This window comes from Enhydra lutris, unplaced genomic scaffold (assembly GCF_002288905.1).
Source record: "Enhydra lutris kenyoni isolate GAN:26980312 unplaced genomic scaffold, ASM228890v2 scaffoldscaffold16, whole genome shotgun sequence".
Taxonomy (NCBI): domain Eukaryota; kingdom Metazoa; phylum Chordata; class Mammalia; order Carnivora; family Mustelidae; genus Enhydra; species Enhydra lutris.
The window spans coordinates 27890833-27913685 of record NW_019154100.1 but is presented as its reverse complement, the minus strand read 5'-3'; the positions used below and the strand labels follow the sequence as shown (position 1 = coordinate 27913685).

At 43.2% G+C, this 22853-nt stretch overlaps 1 protein-coding gene across 2 annotated transcripts in view; it reads left to right on the top strand.

Annotated features, from left to right (window-relative positions):
• The window catches only part of LOC111147242 (juxtaposed with another zinc finger protein 1), a 318779-nt gene that overhangs the window by 255949 nt on the left and 39977 nt on the right, over positions 1-22853 (top strand). For both annotated transcript variants that reach the window (XM_022503166.1, XM_022503167.1), the window contains exon 3: positions 21171-21367. In XM_022503166.1, the coding sequence (XP_022358874.1) occupies positions 21171-21367 (197 nt within the window). The remainder of the gene's footprint in view (positions 1-21170; positions 21368-22853) is intronic.

Below are 22853 nucleotides of genomic sequence, written 5' to 3'. Positions count from 1 at the left end.
GTGAGCTCTGGCTTTTTCAGGCTTTACTAAGTAAACTATGTCTGTTCTGGCCCATACTGTGGAATGAGGGGCCTGTCATAAGGCGGAGATTCTTAAAAGTGAGAAAGCATTCTAGTGGATAAGCAAGTAACAACTGTGGATAAATGAGTGGTATAAGCCTGTGGTATAAGGTACCATCGATCCTCATCATTGGCAGATACATTATTTGTGAATTCTACTGGCTAAAATTTCTTCGTAAATCCAGAGTCAGTACCTGTGACACAGTGGTTTGGTATTCAGTAATTCAGTGTTTGCAGCAACTTCGTAAAACATAACTACTGTGAATAACTGAAGAATCAACTGTGATTCTATTTACAGGGGGAAAAGAAAATTCCATTAGTACCCTTTACATTTAAAGAATTCTTCTTCCCTTTCCCTGAATCATCACTGACCTGCTGTTTTTGAGACTGAGGCTACACACCACCTTTTAGGTGTAACTAATGCCACTTTGGTATATTTTATGAATTTTTAGAAACAACCAAAGCAATACTGATTGACCAGAGAATTCCAGTTCACAGGGGTGCAGAGTGATATGGAAAGCTCTTAGGTCCCTCCCCCAGCCCACTTCTCTCTCTCTCTTCCCCTCCCTTTCCCCCTCCCTCTGTCCCTCTCTCTCTCCCTCTCATTCACATGCACACACACAATTGAAATACTTTTAAGGAACACAGGAAGTACAGGGGAAAGAGGTTTGAGAAGTAGTTCTAATGTGAACTGAAATTTTGGTTAAATTCCAGTTTGTATCATGATCAGATCTTCTCCTAAGAACCCCAGAATTTACTAGATAATATTTCACTGTTACCTTGAATATGTCAATAAATCAAGTCCATCATATTTCAGATTTAATAGCTGCCTTATTAACCAAAATTGAGTATTAATAATAAAGTCAACATATTTACTGCCCTTTTCAGGGGGATGGTTTTCATTATTCATTACTCAATTACTTTTGCAGTAAAAAGAAATGAGTTATGATTTGTTTTGGATGAGCATGTTATTAAATTAATGGCTTGTCACGAATGTTTTAACCTAAATGTTGTAGTTGAAAACATTAGTAAAACTTTGCACTTTACCTTATCCATGATAATAAACCTGTTCTAATCAAAACATTAAAACTCACTCCATTTTTAATTACGATAGTATCATATTGTTACATGATACCTGGAATATGAAATTTTTTAAAAGTTGTAGTGATCAAATTATGCACCTCAATTAATTAGGCAATAAGCCATGAAAGATCTATTGTTACCAGAGGGTGAAAACTAGTTTGCTATTTAATGACCCAAGCTGAAGTCAGGCTGAGCTAAGCTGAAAGAAGGCACTCGTTAACCACAGGAAGGATGAATTTTGAGAATTATAATTACCATATTAAGTGGAATTTGGTGGTTTATTACAACCCCCTTTTGAAATGTAGCATTATAAAGAATTCCTGCCCTCAGCAAGGCAGGAAGCTTGATATCCTCCCCAGTTTATTTTATAATTACTCAATAAAATCCAGACGAAATTAGTTGTTACCAGTAATTAATGACCAGTTTAATAAAAAAGAAGGGAGTCTAGCAGATGGTGATTATTTTTTTAATAGGGCCTGCTTGAAGGGATCATCCTGATAGTAAACTCTTAACGGTAATTTGTAGCTAAAATGGCTGGCAGTTGCCATCTTATTGGTTACCGAGGCTGAGTCTAATCCTTGCTTAAAAGCTGGGGCTCATTTCTTCATCAGCTAAAATTCTTTACTTAAAGTAAATGCTCTCGTTACTACTACAAATAAAATGGGTTCCATTAGCGCACCAGAGGGAGAGATTCTAAAAGACAGAGAAGCCCTACACGCGTGCGTTGGGAAATTCAGAGGCTCGTTTTCTATAGGAACGTTGAGTGCGAGATGGAGTCGCAGTTGATCAGACATACAAGACACTGAAAGAACCCTGTGTGAAAATAAAGTCCATATCGTCTAGTGCTTTTTAAGAAGTGGTTCATCTATCTGGGGGACAAAGAAGGGCGAGGTCAGCATTGGCCACACGCCCCTCTTGGCTGGTGAGCAGAATTTTCCATTATTAGCAAGGGCCGATTTCTGGCAGTTATGCTAAATGCTCGAGAGTCAGAAATGCATTCTGGAAACAAAAGGTACACACAATTCCTACAGACATAAACAGTAGGACCTGTGGGTGACACACACACACTGTTCTTCCTATCCAGGACCGCGGCCCAGCCATACACAGCGCTCTCCTGCTTTTTTAACCCTCACCCTGTTGCTGACATTCTCCCCACAGGCTGCTTCAGAACCTTCTATGCTCCCCTAAACTCCCCTTAGAGCAGGGACCATCTCCCTCCTTCTCCCCTCAGCCCATGCACCTTCACAGAGACTTGTTCAGTGGAATCTCAGCACATGTAGTCCTACGCTCAGGGACTGAGAATGTGGCGAGCAATCCCTTACATCTGTTCAGAACTTCCCCATTTGCAGGCATTTTCAGGAACATTCAATCCACTCCAGTTTGGTTTAGCCCTGTTCCTGCTTCTGTGCCATGTTCCCCGCCTTGTTTTGCCTCATTTCTTCTGCCCTTTTCATTCTTCCTTTTTTTTACTAGACTTCCATGTATCCTGGAAAGCCACTTTTAATTCTTCCAGAACTGGTAGTAATAAATGAGTAAATAAAACTCCCTTTTTACAGATAAAAAAAAAAAACTGAGTCCCAGAGAGGTTTAAAATTTGAACACAGGCATATAAGCAGCCTGTGGTTGAGCTTACATGTAACATGTCTTACAGTTCCCACCTTTGTTTTTCTGTTTACCGCCACCCCTGCTAAGTAGCAACCTAATCAAGAATGAGTTAGAGAAATTAAGTTTCAGTTCTAATAAAAGCACTGTAGGGCAGAAAAAAGTGGCCAGAGTAGCTCTTTACTTGCAAAGAGGAATGAGGCATCTGGAAGGCTTCCCACAGGTGGGCCTGGAATTCCTTCATCTGGAAATTTCAGTCAGGCAAGAGATGGAGGGGAAGGGAGGGATTTGAACTGAGCTCTGACCCAGTCTGAAAGAGAGCAAATTGTTTCCATCCTTAGCATTAAGTGTGCTGACCCCCCAGCATCCACAGGGCCCCTCAAAGCCTTTGTAGGCCTGGCCCCCCAAGCTCTCTTCACCAGGGGGGTCTGCACCTTATCTCTCTCCTCTGCCTTCCCTTAAAAAGATAGCCTTCTCCTCACCCATCCTGCTTGTCCAAACAGTATGGCCTCCTTCTAGTGTTTTCTTTCTTTCTTTTTTTTTTTTCTTAATAATGCATTGCAATATTGTGGTGGAAAATTTAACATAAAAAAAGATCAGAAAAAGTCAACTTGGTTACCGAAAAAAAAAATCATATAAACTGTTCTGTAATGACCTCCCTTTGGTCCCATTAGGCCTGATGAAGCACATTCTCGGGGACCCTCAGGAGGTGAATTAACTCTTTCAAAGGCACTAGGGTTCCATTCAGTGAATTACCACTAAATGGCTCCCAGGTATCCTGAAAGATATAATGTCTCCTTGCAAATTTCTCATGTTCTCCCAGAGAGTGATGCCAACACAGAGAAAATGTGGTTAATTGCACAAATGGGGCAAAAACCTGCTGTATGTAAATTCAGCACCACCATTGTGAACACTTTCTGCTACAGTGCGGGGGGGGGGGGGGGGGAGGGGAAGGATGGGAGCTTAATTTTGGCATCCTCCAGGCTTTCCCGGTATTAAAGGCAACACCAGCCTTCTGTTTGCACACTTCACACATTTTAACTCCCACCGTTCCTCTCTCTGATTCTGTATTGTGCACTTCGAGTACTCACCAAAGCCCTGTTGTAAATTATATAGGAAAAAAGTAGGAAATGTTTTAATGGGCTTTTCAGAACTCGGAATTTCAAGGTTTTTGTTTTAACTCTAACCTATATGTTAGCAGGCTCTTTTATCACCTTGCTAATACCTTTCTCACCTACCCCTCCTTCCTCCCTATGCATCACCCACCTCCACAATGGGATGAGGAGGTGGGGAGGTGGGTGACAAATTCCCTTTTGAAGTTCAGTGGGAGTTCTAGACTCAACTATTCCATAGGATGAAAAGCATAGGGTAAACTGGCCCAAGATTTTTCTCACCCTCTCAGATCTTTTCTCACCACCCAGATGAACCGAACAAAAATTCCTTACCGTTGAGGTTTCATGAGCCCTCTTTTCACTCCCAATAAGGAAAAAGATTAGGCTTTTTCTCTGAGTGACTTTGGTTACACAGTAAGAAATACAGGATCAGATAACTTCATGAAGAATCCCCCAGGCAACTGAAAGGGGGTGGGGGTTAAGCAAAAACCGTTGTAAAGTACCCTTCACAGCAGGGCCCTAAGTCAGAGGTTTTATTTCAGCAAGTTCTGGGGCTCTCCTTATTTAAGGAGGTTTGGGTACATTTTGAAATTGAGTTTAAACCACTTCCTGCACGTTGCATCAAAACCACGTTATACGGCATCCTGTGCTAATGTCCTACTAAATATAGTGTTGCCGGCTCTGAGCGAGAAAGGGTGAATACCATGCCTTTCGAATGGAGGCCATTTTTGCACAAAACAGTAGAATTCATTAAAAAAAAAAAAACCCAGATCTTCAATCTTAATGTATTTGTTCCCCAAATTTCAAATTATCAAAGGAGAAATTATCAAGCCTGAAAAAAGTAACTCTGGGGGCTCCTCTTCCTCCTGTCTAAAATGTGGGCCTTTCCCACATTTCCAGTTTCTTGGTCCCTCCTCTCCCTACATACTCTCCAGCTTTCCTCCTCTGAGTGGTGACTCCTGATCTAGATCGCTGAGCTCTCTGTTTATACCCCTTGGAGGCCCCACCACCATTTCAAATCTAGCATATCCAGAACTGAACGGTACTCATTAGCTGCCCACTGTCCAGTAGAACTTCCTGTGATGATGAGAATGTTCTCAATGCTATCCAGTACAGTAGCCACTAGCCACATGTGGCTCTTTAGATTTAAATTAAATTTAAAGAGGCATCTGGATGACTCAGTCCATAAGTGACTGATCTGGGCTCAGGTCATGATCTTAGGGTCCTGGGATGGAGTCGTCTTGTCTCTTCCTCTCCTTCTGCCTCCCCCAGACTTCCCCACTGGTGCTCTCTCTAATATACATAGTTTTTTTTAAAAAATTAAGTTAAATTAGAAATATAGTTGCTCAGTTTGACTAGGCCCATTCAAGTGTTCAGTAGCTCCACTTGGCTAATGGCTATTGGATTGGACATCATATCTTTAATATTTTTGTTTGTATCTTTTCCATGGCATTTTATTAGCTGTGGGTCCTTGAGCAAACTACCTAATGTCTCAGAGGCTCAACTTTGTCATCTGTAAAAGGGGACTGAGAGGGGTGCCTGCGTGGCTCAGTTGATAGAGCATGTGACTCTTTTTTTTTTTAAAAGATTTTATTTATTTATTTGATAGAGATCACAAGCAGGCAGAGAGGCAGGCAGAGAGAGAAGAAGAAGCAGGCTCCCCGCTGAGCAGAGAGCCCGATGCGGGGCTCGATCCCAGGACCCTGAGATCATGACCTGAGCTGAAGGCAGCGGCTTAACCCACTGAGCCACCCAGGCGCCCCGAGCATGTGGCTCTTGATCTTGGGATCGTGAGTTCAAGCCTCGCATTGGGTGTAGAGATTGCTTAGGGAAAAAAAAAGAAGGACGGAAATGAAGGAAAGGTAGAAAAGAAAAGAAAGACTGATTAAAAAAAAAGAAGAAGAATAGAAAAGAAAAACTGATAATAACCACTGACAAGTTTGTAGTGAAGATTCAAGAAGGTAATAGTTACGGGGCAGCTAGTGTAATATACGCAAAAAGGCTTTTTTTGAATCATAGATCCTTTTCTCCTTACCCTTCTCTAATATTAATTTCCAAATATCCGTCTAGAGCTTAGATAAAGTGAACACTCACCAGGGCCATTTTAAGAATGGGTCAGTTTAGGGCACCTGGGTGGCTCAGTGGTTAAGCCTCTGCCTTCAGCTCAGGTCATGATCTCAGGGTCCTGGGATCGAGTCCCACGTTGGGCTCTCTGCTCTGCAGGGAGCCTGCTTCCTCCTCTCTCTCTCTCTCTGCCTGCCTCTCCACCCACTTGTGATCTCTGTCTGTCAAATAAATAAAATCTTTAAAAAAAAAAAAAAAAGAAGAAGAAGAATGGGTCAGTTTACACATTGCAGGAAACACCTTAAAAAAAAAAAAGCAACAACAACAAAAGCCATGGGTTTAAGCTGCAGGCCTTGGTTATTGGAAAAGTTCTGAGTGTTTCTGTGCAGTTGAGTTAATACAGGAGTGCTCTACAGGATCTAACAAGATTCTCCTAAGTTGCTTGGAATATTCTAGTTTGGACATTGGCTTTGTTTTTCAGGGCATAATGACAGGAGAAAAATCCCCAGGAGACTAGTACCTGTAGGAGGCTTGAGAGGTGTCTCCTTAATGAAAATGCCCATTGCTTTTGGTAGACACTGTGGGGTGGGGGGGTCGACTTGGTTTGCATGTGTGAACCTGACAGAGAGGCTCCCTGAGCATCAGAAATGGCCAGGGTGTTGGGTACAGCGGTGCTCGGGACCTTCCGGGAGAGCAGGGCCCTCAGCACCTCAACAGGAAGCCCTCTGGCATGGACCAGACCTGCACACCCAACAAGTTTTTAAAAAGGGGGGTTTGCATGGTTTATATCCTGGCTGCAATCCATTAAAGCTTTAATTACACTAATTAGGGATTTGGGATAATCAGGTTGGCCTGCTTAAAATGGGGGCCTGTCTCTTTGTGGAGAAAAGGTTTGTGAAATAAACCAGCAGGATCAACAGGATTGTGGGGACACATGTATTTCTGGGAACCAGCTGATGCTAAGGGTTAGTGCATGCAAATGAAGGCTGTTCATTGAAAGCCAGAAGGGCTGGAGGCCCCCTCCAAGAAACACTTCATTAGCAGTGAAATACAAGGCATTCTTGAAAATTTTAAACACACACATACACAAATACACCTGAATTTTTTTCCCCCAAATAACCTGTAAATTCCCCATTTGGGGTAGGACTTATAGAAGAAAGGTGCCTAGGGGATCTTGTAAAATACGAATTCATGTCAAAGCAATCCTGAATACTAGTTCTGTATTATTCTTCCCCTTTCACATGCATGCATACACACACACACACACACAATCTAAGGGACACTAGAAATGCCATTATGATAGTCAAAGCACACCAACTGACTCTCCGATGGGGTCCCCATGGCTGAAGGAGTTAGGAACCATTGGCTCAGACCTTCCAAACTACCAAACCTTCATTATGTCATTCAGTAGTATGTGCTCTGTATAACAGTGCTCAGGCTTTGCAAGCTAAATAGTTTGGGGGTGGTGAGGGAGAGACAGACCCTGCAATTACGCTGTTGTCTTACTCGATTCTGAATCTTCCATGAGGTATTTTCCAAAAAATATGTTGAAAATTCTTTTTTCTCCCTTTTTCCCTCTTCTCTTCTGTTTTTTTTTTTTCTGTTTTCTTTTTTAAATCCCTATATATTTTTCCAGTGGTTATGTAAACACGGGATAGGATTATATGACTGGTTAATAATCATGGGCTGAAGAGGGAGTAGGCAGGGAGAAAGCTTAAACCAGATGGCAAAATACCAATAACGAGACGGTTCATCCTACTAATTTCTAGTTTTGCCTGCTTTTGAAATTATCTCTGATTAAAAGTATGTTAATCGCCTTCGTCACCCCCCATCTTCTCCAGTCGCAGTGTTTACACACAGCCTGTAGTTCACCGAGTATCTTGAGCATTCACGAACTCATTGAGTTCGCGCAAGCAGGAGGATGTGTACGTTATCTTTGATTTTTTAAAAAATAGTTCAGTCCCCTGTTGCGTGTGCTTATCTGAAGAACAGCTGCCTCCTGAAAACCAGGGAAAATCAAGCTCTAGTCCCGAAGTAGCTTAACTGAGTTCTTGCAACAAAAGGAAAACACATAGGGGCTCCTCGGTGGCTCAGTGGGTTAAGCATCTGCCATCAGCTCAGGTCATGATCTCAGGGTCTTGGGATTGAGCCCCACATGGGGCTCCCTGCTTCTCCCTCTCCTACCCAATTTTCCACTCTTCTCATGCACTCTCTTACTCTCAAATGAATAAAATATTAAAAAACAAAAACAAATCACTATGAAAAAGATCAGCCCCCGGGGCCCACAGATCTTGAGGTCTATAAGTCTGTGATGCCCGCAGATGTATACATTGTGAAGGACAGCCCATGTACATAACTTTGCCCCCAAAATGATTCCACTGCCTAAATGGATTAATCCTTTTAAGAAAAATAGCTATTGACTCCTCTCTGTTCCCAACAGTGCTAATCCACTGACAGTTACTCTGTATGTAAGTGAGTCACGTACATACAAAAATAAATTTCAGTGAGCAGTTGGCCTTACAGTTGTATTCAAGAATACATGCGGTTATCTGAGTGTGTGCTTAACATGCTTGCCTTACTTTGGAGACAGCTCTTGTCTTGGATGTAGCTTTCTATCAGTTTTTTTTTTACGTTTTATTTAAGTAATTTCTATACCCGATGTGGGGCTCAGAGTTGCACCCTGCGATCAAGAGTCACCTTCATTTTACGCATTAACCTTAATCAGTGGATAGTGACCACATCAGGCGTGGTGATGGAGAAGTTAAGGCGGAATGCACAAGCAGCATAAGCAAGAGTGCTCTGATCAATCAATGATGGCTCTCATGGGCAGAGTGGGTTCTAAATGGCACCAGAGGAACGGAACGTGCCATCCCTGGCATAATCAAATTCTGCCTATTTGAGCTGTCCTCTGACATTGAGAGTCCTCTACAGTCCCTGACATCTCCTCCCCTTTCTCAACCCGGCATTTCATTAACAAGAGCCCTCTAGGGCACTCCATCTCCTGGCGCTGGATTCCTTTGGAGTCCCTTGTTCTCAGCTAAATGTCAGCTGTCACCTGGTTAGAAGAGCTCACCTAAGTAGAAGTTCATGGCAGCATCAGAGAAGGACTTCTCTTTAGAAATGGAGGCTTTTGATCCTAGACTTAACATATCTATCTAAGCCCATCTATGGATTGCATCCCTTCCCACCCACCCACCCCCGCAAGATGTCCTCTTCTGTAGGGATTATCCAGTTGGATGAGTGTTAGTTCTAGGAACAGTTTCTAATAGTTCCTGGGTGAGTCAGGTACATAAGGCTTACACTCATGGAAATACCAAGACTCTTGGTGGCCTCCTGAGACATGTTGAGTATTCTGTTGGGCCAGCTGCTTTCCATACATTTATCTAATGAGATCCTGACAGTAACCCGGATGAGGTAGGTGTTGAGAGTTACCTCTGTTTTATGAATTAGGATCCCAGGGCTAGAGAGGGTACATATTTTGCTCAAGTTCAAATACCTGGCAGATTAAGAGTCTGCCTCCAGAGCCTGGACTTTCAACCACTAGGTTGTGTTCACAATCATTAGTGATGTTGGAACTAAAACTCCAGAATCCCTCTACCCAGTTTTTTACTTTAGTTTTTTTTTTTTTTTTTAAAGATTTTATTTATTTATTTGACAGAGATCACAAGTAGGCAGAGAGGCAGGCAGAGAGGGAGAGTGGAGGAAGCAGGCACTGAGCAGAGAGCCTGATGCGGGGCTCAATCCCAGGACCCTGAGATCATGACCCGAGCTGAAGGCAGAGGCTTTAACCCACTGAGCCACCCAGGTGCCCCTTTAGTTTTTAAACCTCTCTCTCCTTATGGGGAGAGTTACGTATCATCTCATTAGCAGTTTACATGGAAATCTCAAATAACTCATTTAATTTACTACCAGAAGAGGCAAAACAAAAAAACTCAAGCTATTTGTAGTTTTGTAACACAAAACCTCACAAAATGCAACTTCTTTGTTTTGTTCATTGGTTTTGACACAGATGTCAAATTAGCGATGAAAACCATGTGTAAGAAACAGCCATAGTTTTTCCCTGTTGGATGAACGTGGAAGAGGGACGGAAAGGGTGATGGAGAGATGCTGCCAAGAAAGGGATATTCCATTTGGCCTCCAAACCAAAGATTTGTGCATGTAGTTTTCAGAAGTGGTTTTTATTCTTGGCACTGATGATGAAAAAGACCACGGTTTACTCTATTCAGGCTAAAGTAAATCAAAATTAATTGCTTCACTGATAATTTATGCTGACCTGTGGCTTAAAATAGTGGTTGCTGGAACCAGAACCAGAGCTCTCATTAAGATAGATTGACTTTATTACTCCTTAGTTGTTAGAAAAAACCCAATATTTATTGGGAATGCACAGAGTAATGGTGTGCGGGAGTGGGATTTTGTGCATTATTACAGTTACTTGGCTTCAGTACATGAATTTCATTTGAGTACTAAAATTCCAGAAGAGATGATTGGCTTAAAAAAAAAAAAAAAAAAAAGGAACTTCTAAGTACCATTCACAGAACAGCTGCTAGTCCTTGAATGATGCTGTTCATAGGACGTTTCCAGTGGTGTACAGTCACCAAGTTGTCAAGGACGTGCAGGGCCAGGATCAGGGAGCCTCCCCCACACCACGGCCCCCCTCCCCCCACCCCTGGGTGCCCTGCCATAGGAGGACACTCAGCTCTTTCCACCTTGCTCCCAGCTCTTAGAGAAGCTCCTGGGTTTGGGTATGCTTATATTTGGCATCTTTCATTTCATTCAGCATAGGATTGCCTAGGATTCCTCCCACGTGTAGGAGTTTCATTTGGTCAGCATTCCTTGAAACAGAATTTTTAGCGATGGCAGTGATAGACAATAAAGGTAGATTATTAATAACTTGTATCTAGAGAATAATTATAAACCACATATTGTAAACTGTATTACCATATACAGATGACCTAATTATAAAATGGTAAAATTACATTTAATATTGTAATTTTTCTGCATCTCAAAAAAAATATTTTAAACGATTTTATTATTTGTCAGAGAAAGGGAGAGCACAAGCAGGGGGGAGTGTTCGGTAGAGGGAGAAGGAGAAGCAGACTCCCTGCTGAGCAAGGAGTCCAATATGGGACTTGGTCCCAGGCCTCTGGGATCATGACCTGAGCCAAAAGCAGATGCTTAACCGACTGAGCCACCCAGGCATCCCTGCATCTCAAAAATTTTTAAGTAAATTTATTCCTGTGTTTATTTTTATCACAGTTGCAGAATAAAGAGCAATCTTTCTCAAGAAAGGATTGTCTTATTTAAGATTATATCCTCCTGTTTTATGTTAAATGGCTTTTTCTTTTCAATGAGAGGCTGGTGATAGTAGATGGTAGGTAGATAAAGCAATATAAAAGTTGGCAAAGCAATGTTAGTTATTAAATAAATATTTTTGGAAGGCTTAGAATACCCAGGCTAGATGCCATAGAAAATATAAATTAGGGGCGCCTGGGTGGCTCAGTGGGTTAAGTCTCTGCCTTCAGCTCAGGTCATGATCCCAGGGTCCTGGGATCAAGCCCCGCATTGGGCTCTCTGCTCAGTGGAGAGCCTGCTTCCTCCTCTCTCTCTGCCTGCCTCTCTGCCTACTTGTGATCTCTGTCTGTCAAATAAATAAATAAAATATTAAAAAAAAAGAAAATATAAATTAATGGTAGCTGCCTTAAGAGGAAAAAAAAAAAAAAAAAGAAAGGATATATGATTGCTAAGATTTGTTTCTTTATTTATAAGTAAATAATCTCTACACCCGCTGTGGGGCTCAAACTCATGACCCTGAGATCAAGAGTCTTATGCTTTTCCAACTGAGTCATCCAGGTGCCCCGAGAGTAGAATTTTTTAAAATCACCTATTGGCTTTTTTTTTTTTTCCCTCTTACTCCCCTTTCTTTTTCCTTCTTGCTGGCCCCAAAAATGAAATAAAAATTTACAAGAAAAATGAGCTACAAAATCTAATAGGAAAGTGGCTTGCCCTCGATGTTAGTTTATTTTGTGCAGATTAAATGGAAACATCTCAGAGTCCAAGATCAATATTCTGTATGTGTCATATATAAACTTAAAGGGGAAAAGAGAGAAAAGTCTTACTTAATGCAATAAATCTGTCAGCTTGGTTTGTACCCAGGAATAAAATCTGATTCATTGGCTGTGTACTTCACAAATTATGCCCACAGCCCATGTGAATATCAGATGACACTCATATGCCAGAAAACCCTCACTCACAAGTTAGGTGCCACACTGGTCTGATCAGATGGTGTGGGTTTTTTCCTGGTGCTGCTTTCAGTTTTATTATTTAGCATTAAATCTTTCATAGCGGCATGTTAAAAGAGGCTCAGAGTTCTGGTGACATTGCAGAAATCTTTATGAAGCTTCAAAATCCACCCCATTGGCCCCAGATTGTGAAGTCAAAAATAGCTCTGGGATGAGAAGTGAAAACGTACGCTTATTCAAAACATGATTAAAAACCTCCTGAAATCAGCATTACTCGGGAGTCTAAATTTTGTCTACTTTCGTCTGCTGAACAGAACCACATTTATTTATTAAGTTCCCAGTGGTCACCAGAAAAGGCCCCCCTGTTACTAAAGAGGCGTGGACAAGCCAGTACTCCACTTGTTGCTCACAGGTTATGTTTCACTGGCCAGCTGCTTAAACCAAATACTCCTTCAGCTGCGTTGCGGCTTGAAGTTGCTGCTGAAATGTGAAGACCTTCCCCGTGAGTTTATTAGCAGTGTGTGTTCTGAAAGGTCATTACGTGGTGACCTAGAGCAGCAATCAGATCTGCTGACATGCGGGCCATACACAGTCACGTGCCAAAACGGACCCATCATCCCCATGGTCATTTCCCACGACCTATATTCTAATGTCCTGTGGGTGGTTTTACTTCCTTACTGGCTTTCTGTGCATCTTTGTCCTGGAGTGCATGTAGTAGCAGACAAAAGAAAAATTGGCGAGGTACAGTTTGGACTCTCCACTGGAAAGATCGATTGTGTCCTTGCTGGGTCAGAAATCCCTTTGTCCGGAGCCGTGAGTTACCAAATTTGGAAGTGCTTGGAACCTCGTGGTCTACCTGCCAGCTCCCTGCAGCTTTCCTCAGAGGCTTTGTGGGTTTCAGACTCATCTTCCCTAAAAGATGGCAATGCCCAAAGGGCCATTGAGAAAGTAGAACAAAGCTTTGGACTTCCAATGAAGTAGCTAGATGTGGCTCTTTGTACAGGGGGCTGGGTGTGGACCAGTCAGAGCCCTGTGCGGCTTTATGAATCTCCAAAGGCGAGGGCAGGCTTAAACTTCCTAGGAAGACGTCTTTCTGTCGGCTAGCTGTGTGGATGGTCTCCTGTTGTTTGTCCTGCTAGAAGGACCTTCTTTGGTTTGATTCTTCTCAGAGAAGTAAAGAAGTATGGGGGTTTACAGATAGCACCCTTTCCCCCAAGCCTGTTGTCCCTCAGGAGAGGGACCTTCTGTTTGTATTCTAGCTACTGAAACTACTTTCTCCAGTGTTCCTGGGATCGTAGCACTAGGGTAATCAATGTGAGCAGATTCAGGGCGGCTCTTTGCTTTCTGAACCAGAATTAATGATGGCAAGTACTTACTGTTTTACTCAGTAATTCAGCTCAGAAATAACCAATTGCTGACATAGGTGTCAGAGGTGAAAGATTTGGGAATTGGGATTTTCAGAACAGTTTCATTCATATCCATCATGTACCAGGAACCTGACATCTATCAAGGTCAACGTGCCAGGCCCTGTTCCAAGTGCTTTACATGCATTAACTCAATCTTCACAACGACTCTGTAGGACAGGACCTGTTACTGTCTTTCCAGAGAGAGAGAACTTGAGGCACAGAGAGGTAACTGGCCCAAGGTCTCACAGCTGGAGTGCATAGAGCAGAGATTACAATCTAAATGGTCTTCCTCCAAAGCCCACCACCATCTTAACTGCTACACTCATATTTTCAGACTCAGGCTCTGACCCCGTTAGTAGGTCAAGAAATCAGTGACAAGCGTGTTTCGTTAAAATGAAATAGAAAGATACCAAAGTGTATCACATGTAGGAAGAATTGTTTCATGAAATTTTTGTTCTAGGCAAATTACATAAAAATTCTTCGTGTCCAGGTATGTTTTATAATTTTTCTGATTTCAGAAAGATAATATGGTGCAAATGCTGCATATTACATAATGCTCCCTGCAGGGTCCAGGGCAGCCCCTGAAATCAACCACATTAATATTTGTGTAGTGAGGCATGTGAATATTCACACTAAATACAATAAATTGTATAAGTAGCCTTTAAGCAGTTCAATTCAGGGTTTGTCTCCCAATGAATTCTGCTGCCAAACTTATAAAACGTTTTCCAGTTTTCGGAGCTTTGGATATTTCATAATTGCAGATTGCAGACCTAATTATACAAAGTGTCCAGGCTCCCAATATGATATACACTAATATGGGTCGAGGTTTTTAAAAAAAAAAAAAAAAAAAAAGTTTGGAAAATACTGCACAATGCTGTTTCTGAAATCATTGACTGCTGGGCCTGGTGGGAAGGAACTTAAGTGTGCTATATTACATATATCTTTAAAACCAGAACACTTCCATTTTAACAAGTAGACAAACCAAGGCCAGTACAGAGAGCTTTGGGACTTCCGGAGGCCACCGGCTTCTTGGCCCCAGAACGAGCCTCCCAACGCACAGCTCAGGCCTCTGGACCACACACCCTCTCCAGAGTCTTATAACAACAACCAAACCACACCACGCATCTTGTAGTTTGGATTCTTTTCAAGTTTCTCCGAGAGAGACCCACGTTTTGAGTGGTCACTTCCATGCCTGAGTTCTCCAGAGCCAGGGAAAGCCATGTGGTTTTTTCCCCAGCAGGACACTTAGGCTCAGGTGTTTGGCCGTAGAGTAGGTGGCAGTGGGGTTTCTGCCCAGGTTCCAGTGAAATCTGTAAATTTCCTGAGTTTGTGGTTGAAACTGGTCTCCCTGGACCAGCAGTTTGACATTTTCCCCCTGTGGTGTTATATTCATGTTTCCACATTTAACATGTCGGACTGAATGAACATTGTGGTCTAAGGGTTTAAAAGATTTATAACGGAGTCTTGAAAATTTACTTAAGGAATATGTACTTCCCCAAGCAATAACAAATATTACTACAAATGACCATATTAAATTAAAGTAACTTGGGCATTTCTGATTTGTAGGAAAGTTAAAATTAATCCTGTGGCAGTTTCAGTTTCAAAATGAAAACAGGGTTCTGCCTGACCACAGATTTCCAGGCTGTTAGTCAACAGTGAAAGAACTCTCAGGTGACTCTTTTTTTCCCCTAAGAAATACTCAGTTTTCTCTATGTGTAGAAAGGCAGTACTCGAAGGAAAATACCCTGAAAAATCAACCATACCTGTAACTGGAAACTCCAAAACTTCCGGTAATATTTTTTTCATAAGTTGGTGAGGCTGTAGACTGTTATTTTATTCTTTAAACGGCACATGTAAATGTGTACTCATTTGTGTGTGTGTGTGTGTCTGTGTGTCTGTGTGTGTATACGTGTACATTCCACAACTTGAAAAGATGTTTTTAAACACGAGCCACAAGCCCATAAAAGTGTTTACATAAGTGTATTTCAATGAGATGGGTTTTTATAATTTTTAAAAGGAAAAGAAGACTTTCTTATATATTCTTTATCCCTTCCCTGATTGGCTGTGTTAATAGGCAAGTAGTCTGGTTCAAATGCTCTTTCTACATTAAGATAATAATAACAATATTATTAACTATAAGGTATTCTGATAAATATTGAATAACTGACTTAGGGAGAGAAAAAAAGCCCTGATTAGTAATATTTGCCAATTTCCGTGGTATAAATACCCACTGCAGACAGCTTCAAGCTAGCACCATGATGTCATTGACCAGAGTTGGGAAAATGTGAATAAACAGCACACCATTATATGACAGGGATAGCAAACAGATAGGATATTAATGTAAATAACCCCCAAAACATAAATAATAATAGTAAAGTAGGATAAAATAAGAATTGATAAGCTTTGCATATTACCTTTTAAAAAACATACTTGTTTAATTATAAATTCACATAATTTAATTTTTAATAATTGGTATGCTTAACACCTGACTCACAAGAGTCCCTGAAAATTTAATGATCAGCTCTCACAAGCCAGTATAAACCCACAGCAGCACACTACTGTAACATTAGACAGGTTCCTGTTGCAAAGCAGAAAGAATTCAGGGAGGCAGGCACAGCCAGGCTTCTCCACGTCACAGTCCCATGAGGCTACAAAGCCAGGGCCCCCCAGGAGTCAAGCAGCCCCACACAGCAGAACTTGGCCAACATGGAGAGAATGAGGCCTCCTGTCTCCCAACCCACCCCACTTCTAACATCTAAACCCCCGGAGGGATTCCCTGTACATTTCTCGAGGCCCTAAGCTCTGGTTCCTTTAAGCCCTTTCGACCTTCAAGACCAGGAGTCTGGAGCAAGAGGAAGAGAGCTCCGAGTTCTTTGACATGCCCATGGCAGCATGGCAGAGCATGGAGCATTGGAATCAGCCCTGAGGCTGAAATTCTCTCCTGCCACCTCTGCCCTTCACCAGCAAAGTGACCTTGCACAGGCCACTCGACCTCAGTTCCCAGTTAATGTGAACCATGAGGGGCTTAGACTAGATGGTCTTCTTACCTGGGTTTCTTCCAGCTCTAAAGCCCCCAGGTTGGATCCTGTTACTGAAGGCTTCAAAAAAGATGACCCATCATGTCAAAACCCATCAAGAAAAACTCAGATCACGGGGCGATGTGGCTTCCCAAGCCTGACCTTCCTCTCAGCCGTGGGAATACAGGGGGACAGTTCTGAAAGGACACTGGAAGGATCTGGGCTGTGGTCCTTCAAGGATGTGTCACAGGGCAGCTGCCTTCGAAGGTGGGAGGTAGATTGACCTGCCTTTCTGGTCAAAGCCAAACTATGAGGGTCCCCCACTCCCGGCTGCACTCATGGCCTTTCTCTGCCTCATCAGGCTCTTTTATAAACTTGTCTACCCGAGGGATGCCTTGCCTTTGGGAATCTGCCCATCTTTTGACAAAGAGTGTATTGGTGGGACATTACTTTAAAATGCTGGTATTTGGGATTTAATAGGTCTCAAAAAATAGGTAGAGTCATGGTTGGTAAGTGGAAGAGGAAGAGGAACCAGGCAGTATTGCCAGTGAGAAGAAGCTGGTGAATTATAACCACAGCACCTGAGGCATGTACCCGTGTGTGTGTGTGTGTGTGTGTGTGTGTGTGTGTGTGTATGTGTTTCCCTGGGAATTAATCATGCAGCTGTGTATGTTGGTGTGGCAGGGTTGCCATGATTTACGAGTCAAGCTGCGAGCAAGTTCACAACTGGCAATCCAAGAGAGGAGGAGGGAGGGTACGTGGAGAGGAAGGTTGGCAGAAGTGCTTTATGAGTTTCATGTTTAATGCTTTTAACATGATGTCTCGTTCTCACTTCTAGAAAGCACTTAGCAGATATAAGCCAAAAATAGATTGCTGTCTGTAGCTGACCACACTCCTGTCGGGGTGAAGGTGGGGGATGTGTGGGCATGTTGTTGTGGTTTTTTATGGGTGTTGTTTTATATCTGAGCTGTAGGAGAGTATTTTACAGTAAAGGACATGAGCTATTGATACTGTTTCATTGGGGTGGGAGAAGCCACAGAGAAGCCTGCCCTCCTGCCCCACGCCTGTCTCCCTCCTCTCCTACCACCCTCTTTTGACAAGGGTTTCCAACTGGCACTGTTTGCCCCCGCCCCCGGGCTGATTCCCAGTTGGCCAAGCCACTGTCTGTTCTATAGATGAGGCACAATCCTGCAGCTTTCCAAGCTATAAACATGCAGTGAGTCCCCAAGAAACTTGGAGTTAGGTGAGGTAGACAGGATGTATAGATAAAACCATATTATAAAGGTTTATATAATGATAACAGCTTCCATGTTGAGCCACTTCCTTTATGACAGACACAACTACCTCATTTAATCCTTAAAACCGTCCTCTGAGGTCAGCACTATCCTGTCCGTTAGTGGGTGGTTTTCCTCTATCACCAACATTCAGACTCATGGGATGACTGGAAGCCGCGGTGGACTGGGTCTCGTCAGAGGAATAGTGGGCAGAGCCACAGCTTGCCAGCGGGGCAGCATCTGGCCATATGCCAAGTCCTCACCGGTACAAGGTAGACAAGATGCCCCGCAGGCAAAGGTGAGGGCTGCCCCGGCAGACGAGGCATCAGAGGTCCTGTGACACTGCACGGGCGCAATCCATGGGCACGCTCCTCGGCTCCCTGCCTGGGACGTGCCAAGGTACAAGATCACCACACTCTTTGGGAAGCCCAGGCTCTGACTCCCCGTCCGCCGTGTATAAATGGTCTCTCACTCTTCGCAGTCCAGGACCAGTCAGGGGTCGGTGGGATCATAGGGAGTGTTGACTATTAGTGTAGCTGACATACCCTCTTAGCAGATTACCTGAGCTTAACCAAAGATCAGATTCTCCAGCAGAAAGGGAAAGGATGTCTATTGACCCTTTGCCTGCAGTCATTAGTCCCATTTTAGGGAGAAGAAAGCTGAGGTTTTGAGAGGTTTATCAAACTTGCCTCCAGTCACATAGTAACATGAGCAGGGCCGGAGCCCCCCGTCTGCCTGGCTCCAAGCCCTGTACTCTCACTAAGGTGCAAGATACACGTTTTGTGTTCTACTCCATAGGGTATCTGCTTTTTTTTTTTTTTTTTTTTTTTTTTTTAAACCGTTTAAAAAACTGATGTGGGGGATGCCTGGCTGGCTTGGTCAGTAGAGCATGCAACTCCCTTGCTTTAAAAACACAACAAAACAAACAACTGACTTGAATTACCTACGTTGAGAACCATTGGTCTTTCTTGAAGAGGCATTATGTCTACCCTGTGTTTTTGCCCACTCCCCACATATGTACCACAGTTGGAGAAGGTTGGCACTGTGCTAGTTAGTAAGTCTACTTCGAATAATAGAAGAAAGGACTAGTTCTTTGCTTTTCTCTTAGAGTCCATATTTTGAGTAGAATTTTGGGGGGCATGGGGGTGGTGGTGGAAAGCAGTTTTAAGAAGAGTAGAGCCAGGGGCACCTGGGTGGCTCAGTGGGTTAAAGCCTCTGCCTTCGGCTCAGGTCATGATCCCAGGGTCCTGGGATCGAGCCCCACATTGGGCTCTCTACTAGGCAGGGAGCCTGCTTCCCTTCCTCTCTCTCTGCCTCTCTCTCTGCCTACTTGTGATCTCTCTCTCTCTGTCAAATAAATAAATAAAATCTTAAAGGGAAAAAAAAAAAAGAGTAGAGCCAACTTTGCACCTGAAAGTAAATGAGTACCTAGCTACCAGGTGCAAACAATTCTGTTTTGCGGCATCATTCCTTTCTTTTTAAACCTTCTCCACCTTTTTTTTTTTTTTAAAGATTTTTATTTATTCATGGACAGAGAGAGATCACAAGTAGGCAGAGCAGCAGGCAGAGAGAGGTGGAGGAGGAAGCAGGCTCCCCACCGAGCAGAGAGCCCGACGTGGGACCTGATCCCAGGACCCTGAGATCATGACCTGAGCCGAAGGCAGAGGCCCAACCCTCTGAGCCACCCAGGCGTCCCGCTTCTCCACCTTCTAACACAAAACCTAAGAACTCAAGGCAAAGCATGTAACTTTATTATCATTCAGCCCTTCATAAAAATCTGAATTATTATATATCTAGATTGTATTGCAGGCACCATTCAAGAAATGTGCCATCCATGTTCCAAGTATAAAAGTAGACATTTTAAGACACTGTAACAATACTGTAATATTGTTTCATTGGATATTTGGTTGGCTGTTTTTTTTTTTACCAGGCAATGAAACTATCTGTTGACTTCTAAAACTTCCTAGCATAATGAAGACAAATACTTAGAAATTTTTTAGACAGAATGTGAAATATATTGGGTCATTAAGACCCTGTTTAAGTAGAATGGAATTAATTAATGATTAATTGTATTAAAATGGAACATAATGATGGGGGGTTGGGTACAGGGAGAATGATGGCCATGCTCAGAGGACAAGGCAGTAGGCATGGGTGCCTATTTCATTCCCTAAATGCTTTCATGCACTCTGTTCGCTAGGCTTCCTGCCGGTTTTCAAAAATGCAGCTGACAAAGCCTGCCTACCAATAATACCAAAAAAAAAAAAAAAAAAAAAAAGTTTGCTGGCAGCTTGGCTGGCTCAGTTGCTAGAACATGTGACTCTTGATCTCAGGGTCGTGAGTTCAAGCCCCATGTTGGGCTCAGAGCCTACTTTTAAAAAAACATTGTATGATGTCCAAAAAAGAAGTTTGTTCTTTAGGTGAGAGATACCACACCATAGATTGCTTTGAATCTTGTATTACATGAATTTATGAACTGTTACGCAGTGAGAAAAGAACAGTTTGAATGTTACTAACATAAGAGAAGTGTGGAAGGGATAACTTTGAAGTGTCCAAAGTGAAATGACCAGGAAAAGTCGCCTTTCTCTTTACGGGTAATAAAATCACAACATAAACCGGTCTTTAGCAGTCATCTTCCTCCTTGTACTGCTCTCTTCCCTTCTTGAATCTGCTTGGGCAGATTTCTTCATTCTGTCAATGTTTACTGAGATGGACTTGGCAGTGTCCTAGCCGCAATTATGGGGATTTGTGTCCTTTCCTTTCAGCTAATGGGTAGGGAGACAAGACCTTCAGTCGGCCAGGAAAATTTTTTAAAATCCAGATAACAAGATGAGGATCTGGAGTAATACAAAAAAGAATCCGTTTTCAGGAGGCCACATATGTTAAGCAGCAGTGAAGCGGTAGGGACAATAAATCCTACCCACCCACAGATGAAGGAGGCCCTTTCCACCTGGGAGTGCTGGGGAACTCTGAGAATGGGTGGGCTTTCTATGAGTTGAAAGAGGAGAGGAGCTTCCAAGAGAGAGGAAGTCTTCTAACCAAAGGCACTGCTGCGGGTGTAGACATAGTGCATGTGCACAAGTTTCCCACAAGGAGGGTTTGCTTCTGGAAGTAATGGGGCCTTCCCGTGAGGAACCGGAAGACAGTGAACTAGAAGATACTTTCATCCCTTAGGAAAAGGGAATCTGTTACGAGTTTTTGAGATTGTGAACAACCCCCTTTCCCAAGGAGGGGCATCTGTCAAACTCGGGGAAACTGCCATCATTCCTCGTGCTCCAGAGATGGGCCCAGTTACTCACCTTCCATTGTTGCTTCAGATTCATGACAGATGCTGCCCGCCGAGAGCAGGAGTCCCTAAAGAAGAAGATTCAGCCGAAGCTCTCGTTGACCTTGTCCAGCTCCGTGTCTCGAGGGAATGTGTCCACTCCGCCACGCCACAGCAGTGGAAGCCTTACTCCTCCTGTGACCCCACCCATCACACCCTCCTCTTCATTCCGCAGCAGCACTCCCACGGGTGAGTGGCCTGGCCCTACCACCTGGGGTGGGAGGGAAGAGGATATTTGTTGGGGAACAGAGTGCACGTGAGTGCGACGTACGATACACTGGGGGAAGTAGGGGACAGGGGACCAACGATGATTCTGACCCACTGCCTCTCTGACTCTTTACTGATCTGAGTTTGTTGATTTAGCCCTCTATCACTGATAAATTATTGTGTATAGAGTATGTGATAATGGTTTTATAGGTATTTTTTTTTGAGCCTTTGCCATATGTGAAGCCTGAAGTGGATTTGCTTCAGTCAGGTGAAAGAGTAGATGAAACAAGATTGCCATGTGGTGATTATTGTTGGTGCTGGGTGACGAGTACGCAGGGGTTCATTAGACCATTCTCCCTATTTTGCTTATTTTAAGCATTTTCCACAATAATTGTTAAAAAAAAAAAATTCCGAGTGCCTCCTATGTGCCAGGCACCGAGCTACCATAGTGAGCCAAAGGAGACCTCATCCCTGTCCTGAAGGAGGTTAGGCCCAGTGGAAGGCATTGGCATTCTAGGGGGCCAACAAGCACACCCTTGTCTTCCCTTCCCAGATGTAGAAGCAACTGGAAAATTAAACAGCAGCCAGAGGAAAGATCAAAATCAACTTTATTAGTGCATAAAGCCAAACTGCAGAATGGAACTTGGATCCATAACCGTTGGGCTTCTCTTAGTATGTCTTTTCCTGAATTCAACTTATTTCCCAAACCGCCCTTTTACATGGAGGCTGAGCAGACCTGGGTGCCCCACAGGCCCTGAGATGAGCACACACAGCCCCTTCTCCCCAAATCAGAGAGCCACTAAATTGTGGCTCCTCCATGGGCAGGAATGAGTAAGGACAGTCCAAGGAGGCTGGAAAGATCCCTCCTCTTCTTTTTCCCATCTGGGAAGTAGGGAATCTATTTCCCTGCTCCACAGTCAGAGTTTAGACCAGGCAGTAAATAAATAGAACCTTGTAACCATGACAAGTACTGCATGAAACTCGGTGATACGAGAGCATCCTGACCGACATTCAGGAAAGGCTTTCCCTGAAAGATAAGTACGACTCGAGTAGGTAAAGAGGGAAAGGAGGAACATCTCACCAGGGAACGTTTTGCAGAAGCTCTGTGAGGAGGAGGCGGGCTGACCCGCATGAGGTGAGACCGGGGCATTCAGCAGGAATCAGGACACTGTGGTTGATCCTGAGAGCCAAAGAGAGGTCCCCTAAAATCGCACCATCATCTCTGTGGCGTCAGCCCCTTGACTATGGCTAAGAAAGTTGATTTTCTCTGCCAGTTTGCAGATCTCTCTTTCAGCCATCTCCCGTCAAGGGAGGTAGGTAGGTGACTACAGTAGTATTTCTCAAATTATGTTTCAGAATATCTACTTCATAAAATAGTAGTTGGAGGGAAAGAGATTTCCTAATCAGATGGGGGAAGTGATGGGTTAGACCAAAGTACACTGATTTCTTTAATGCAGGGCTTTAATAT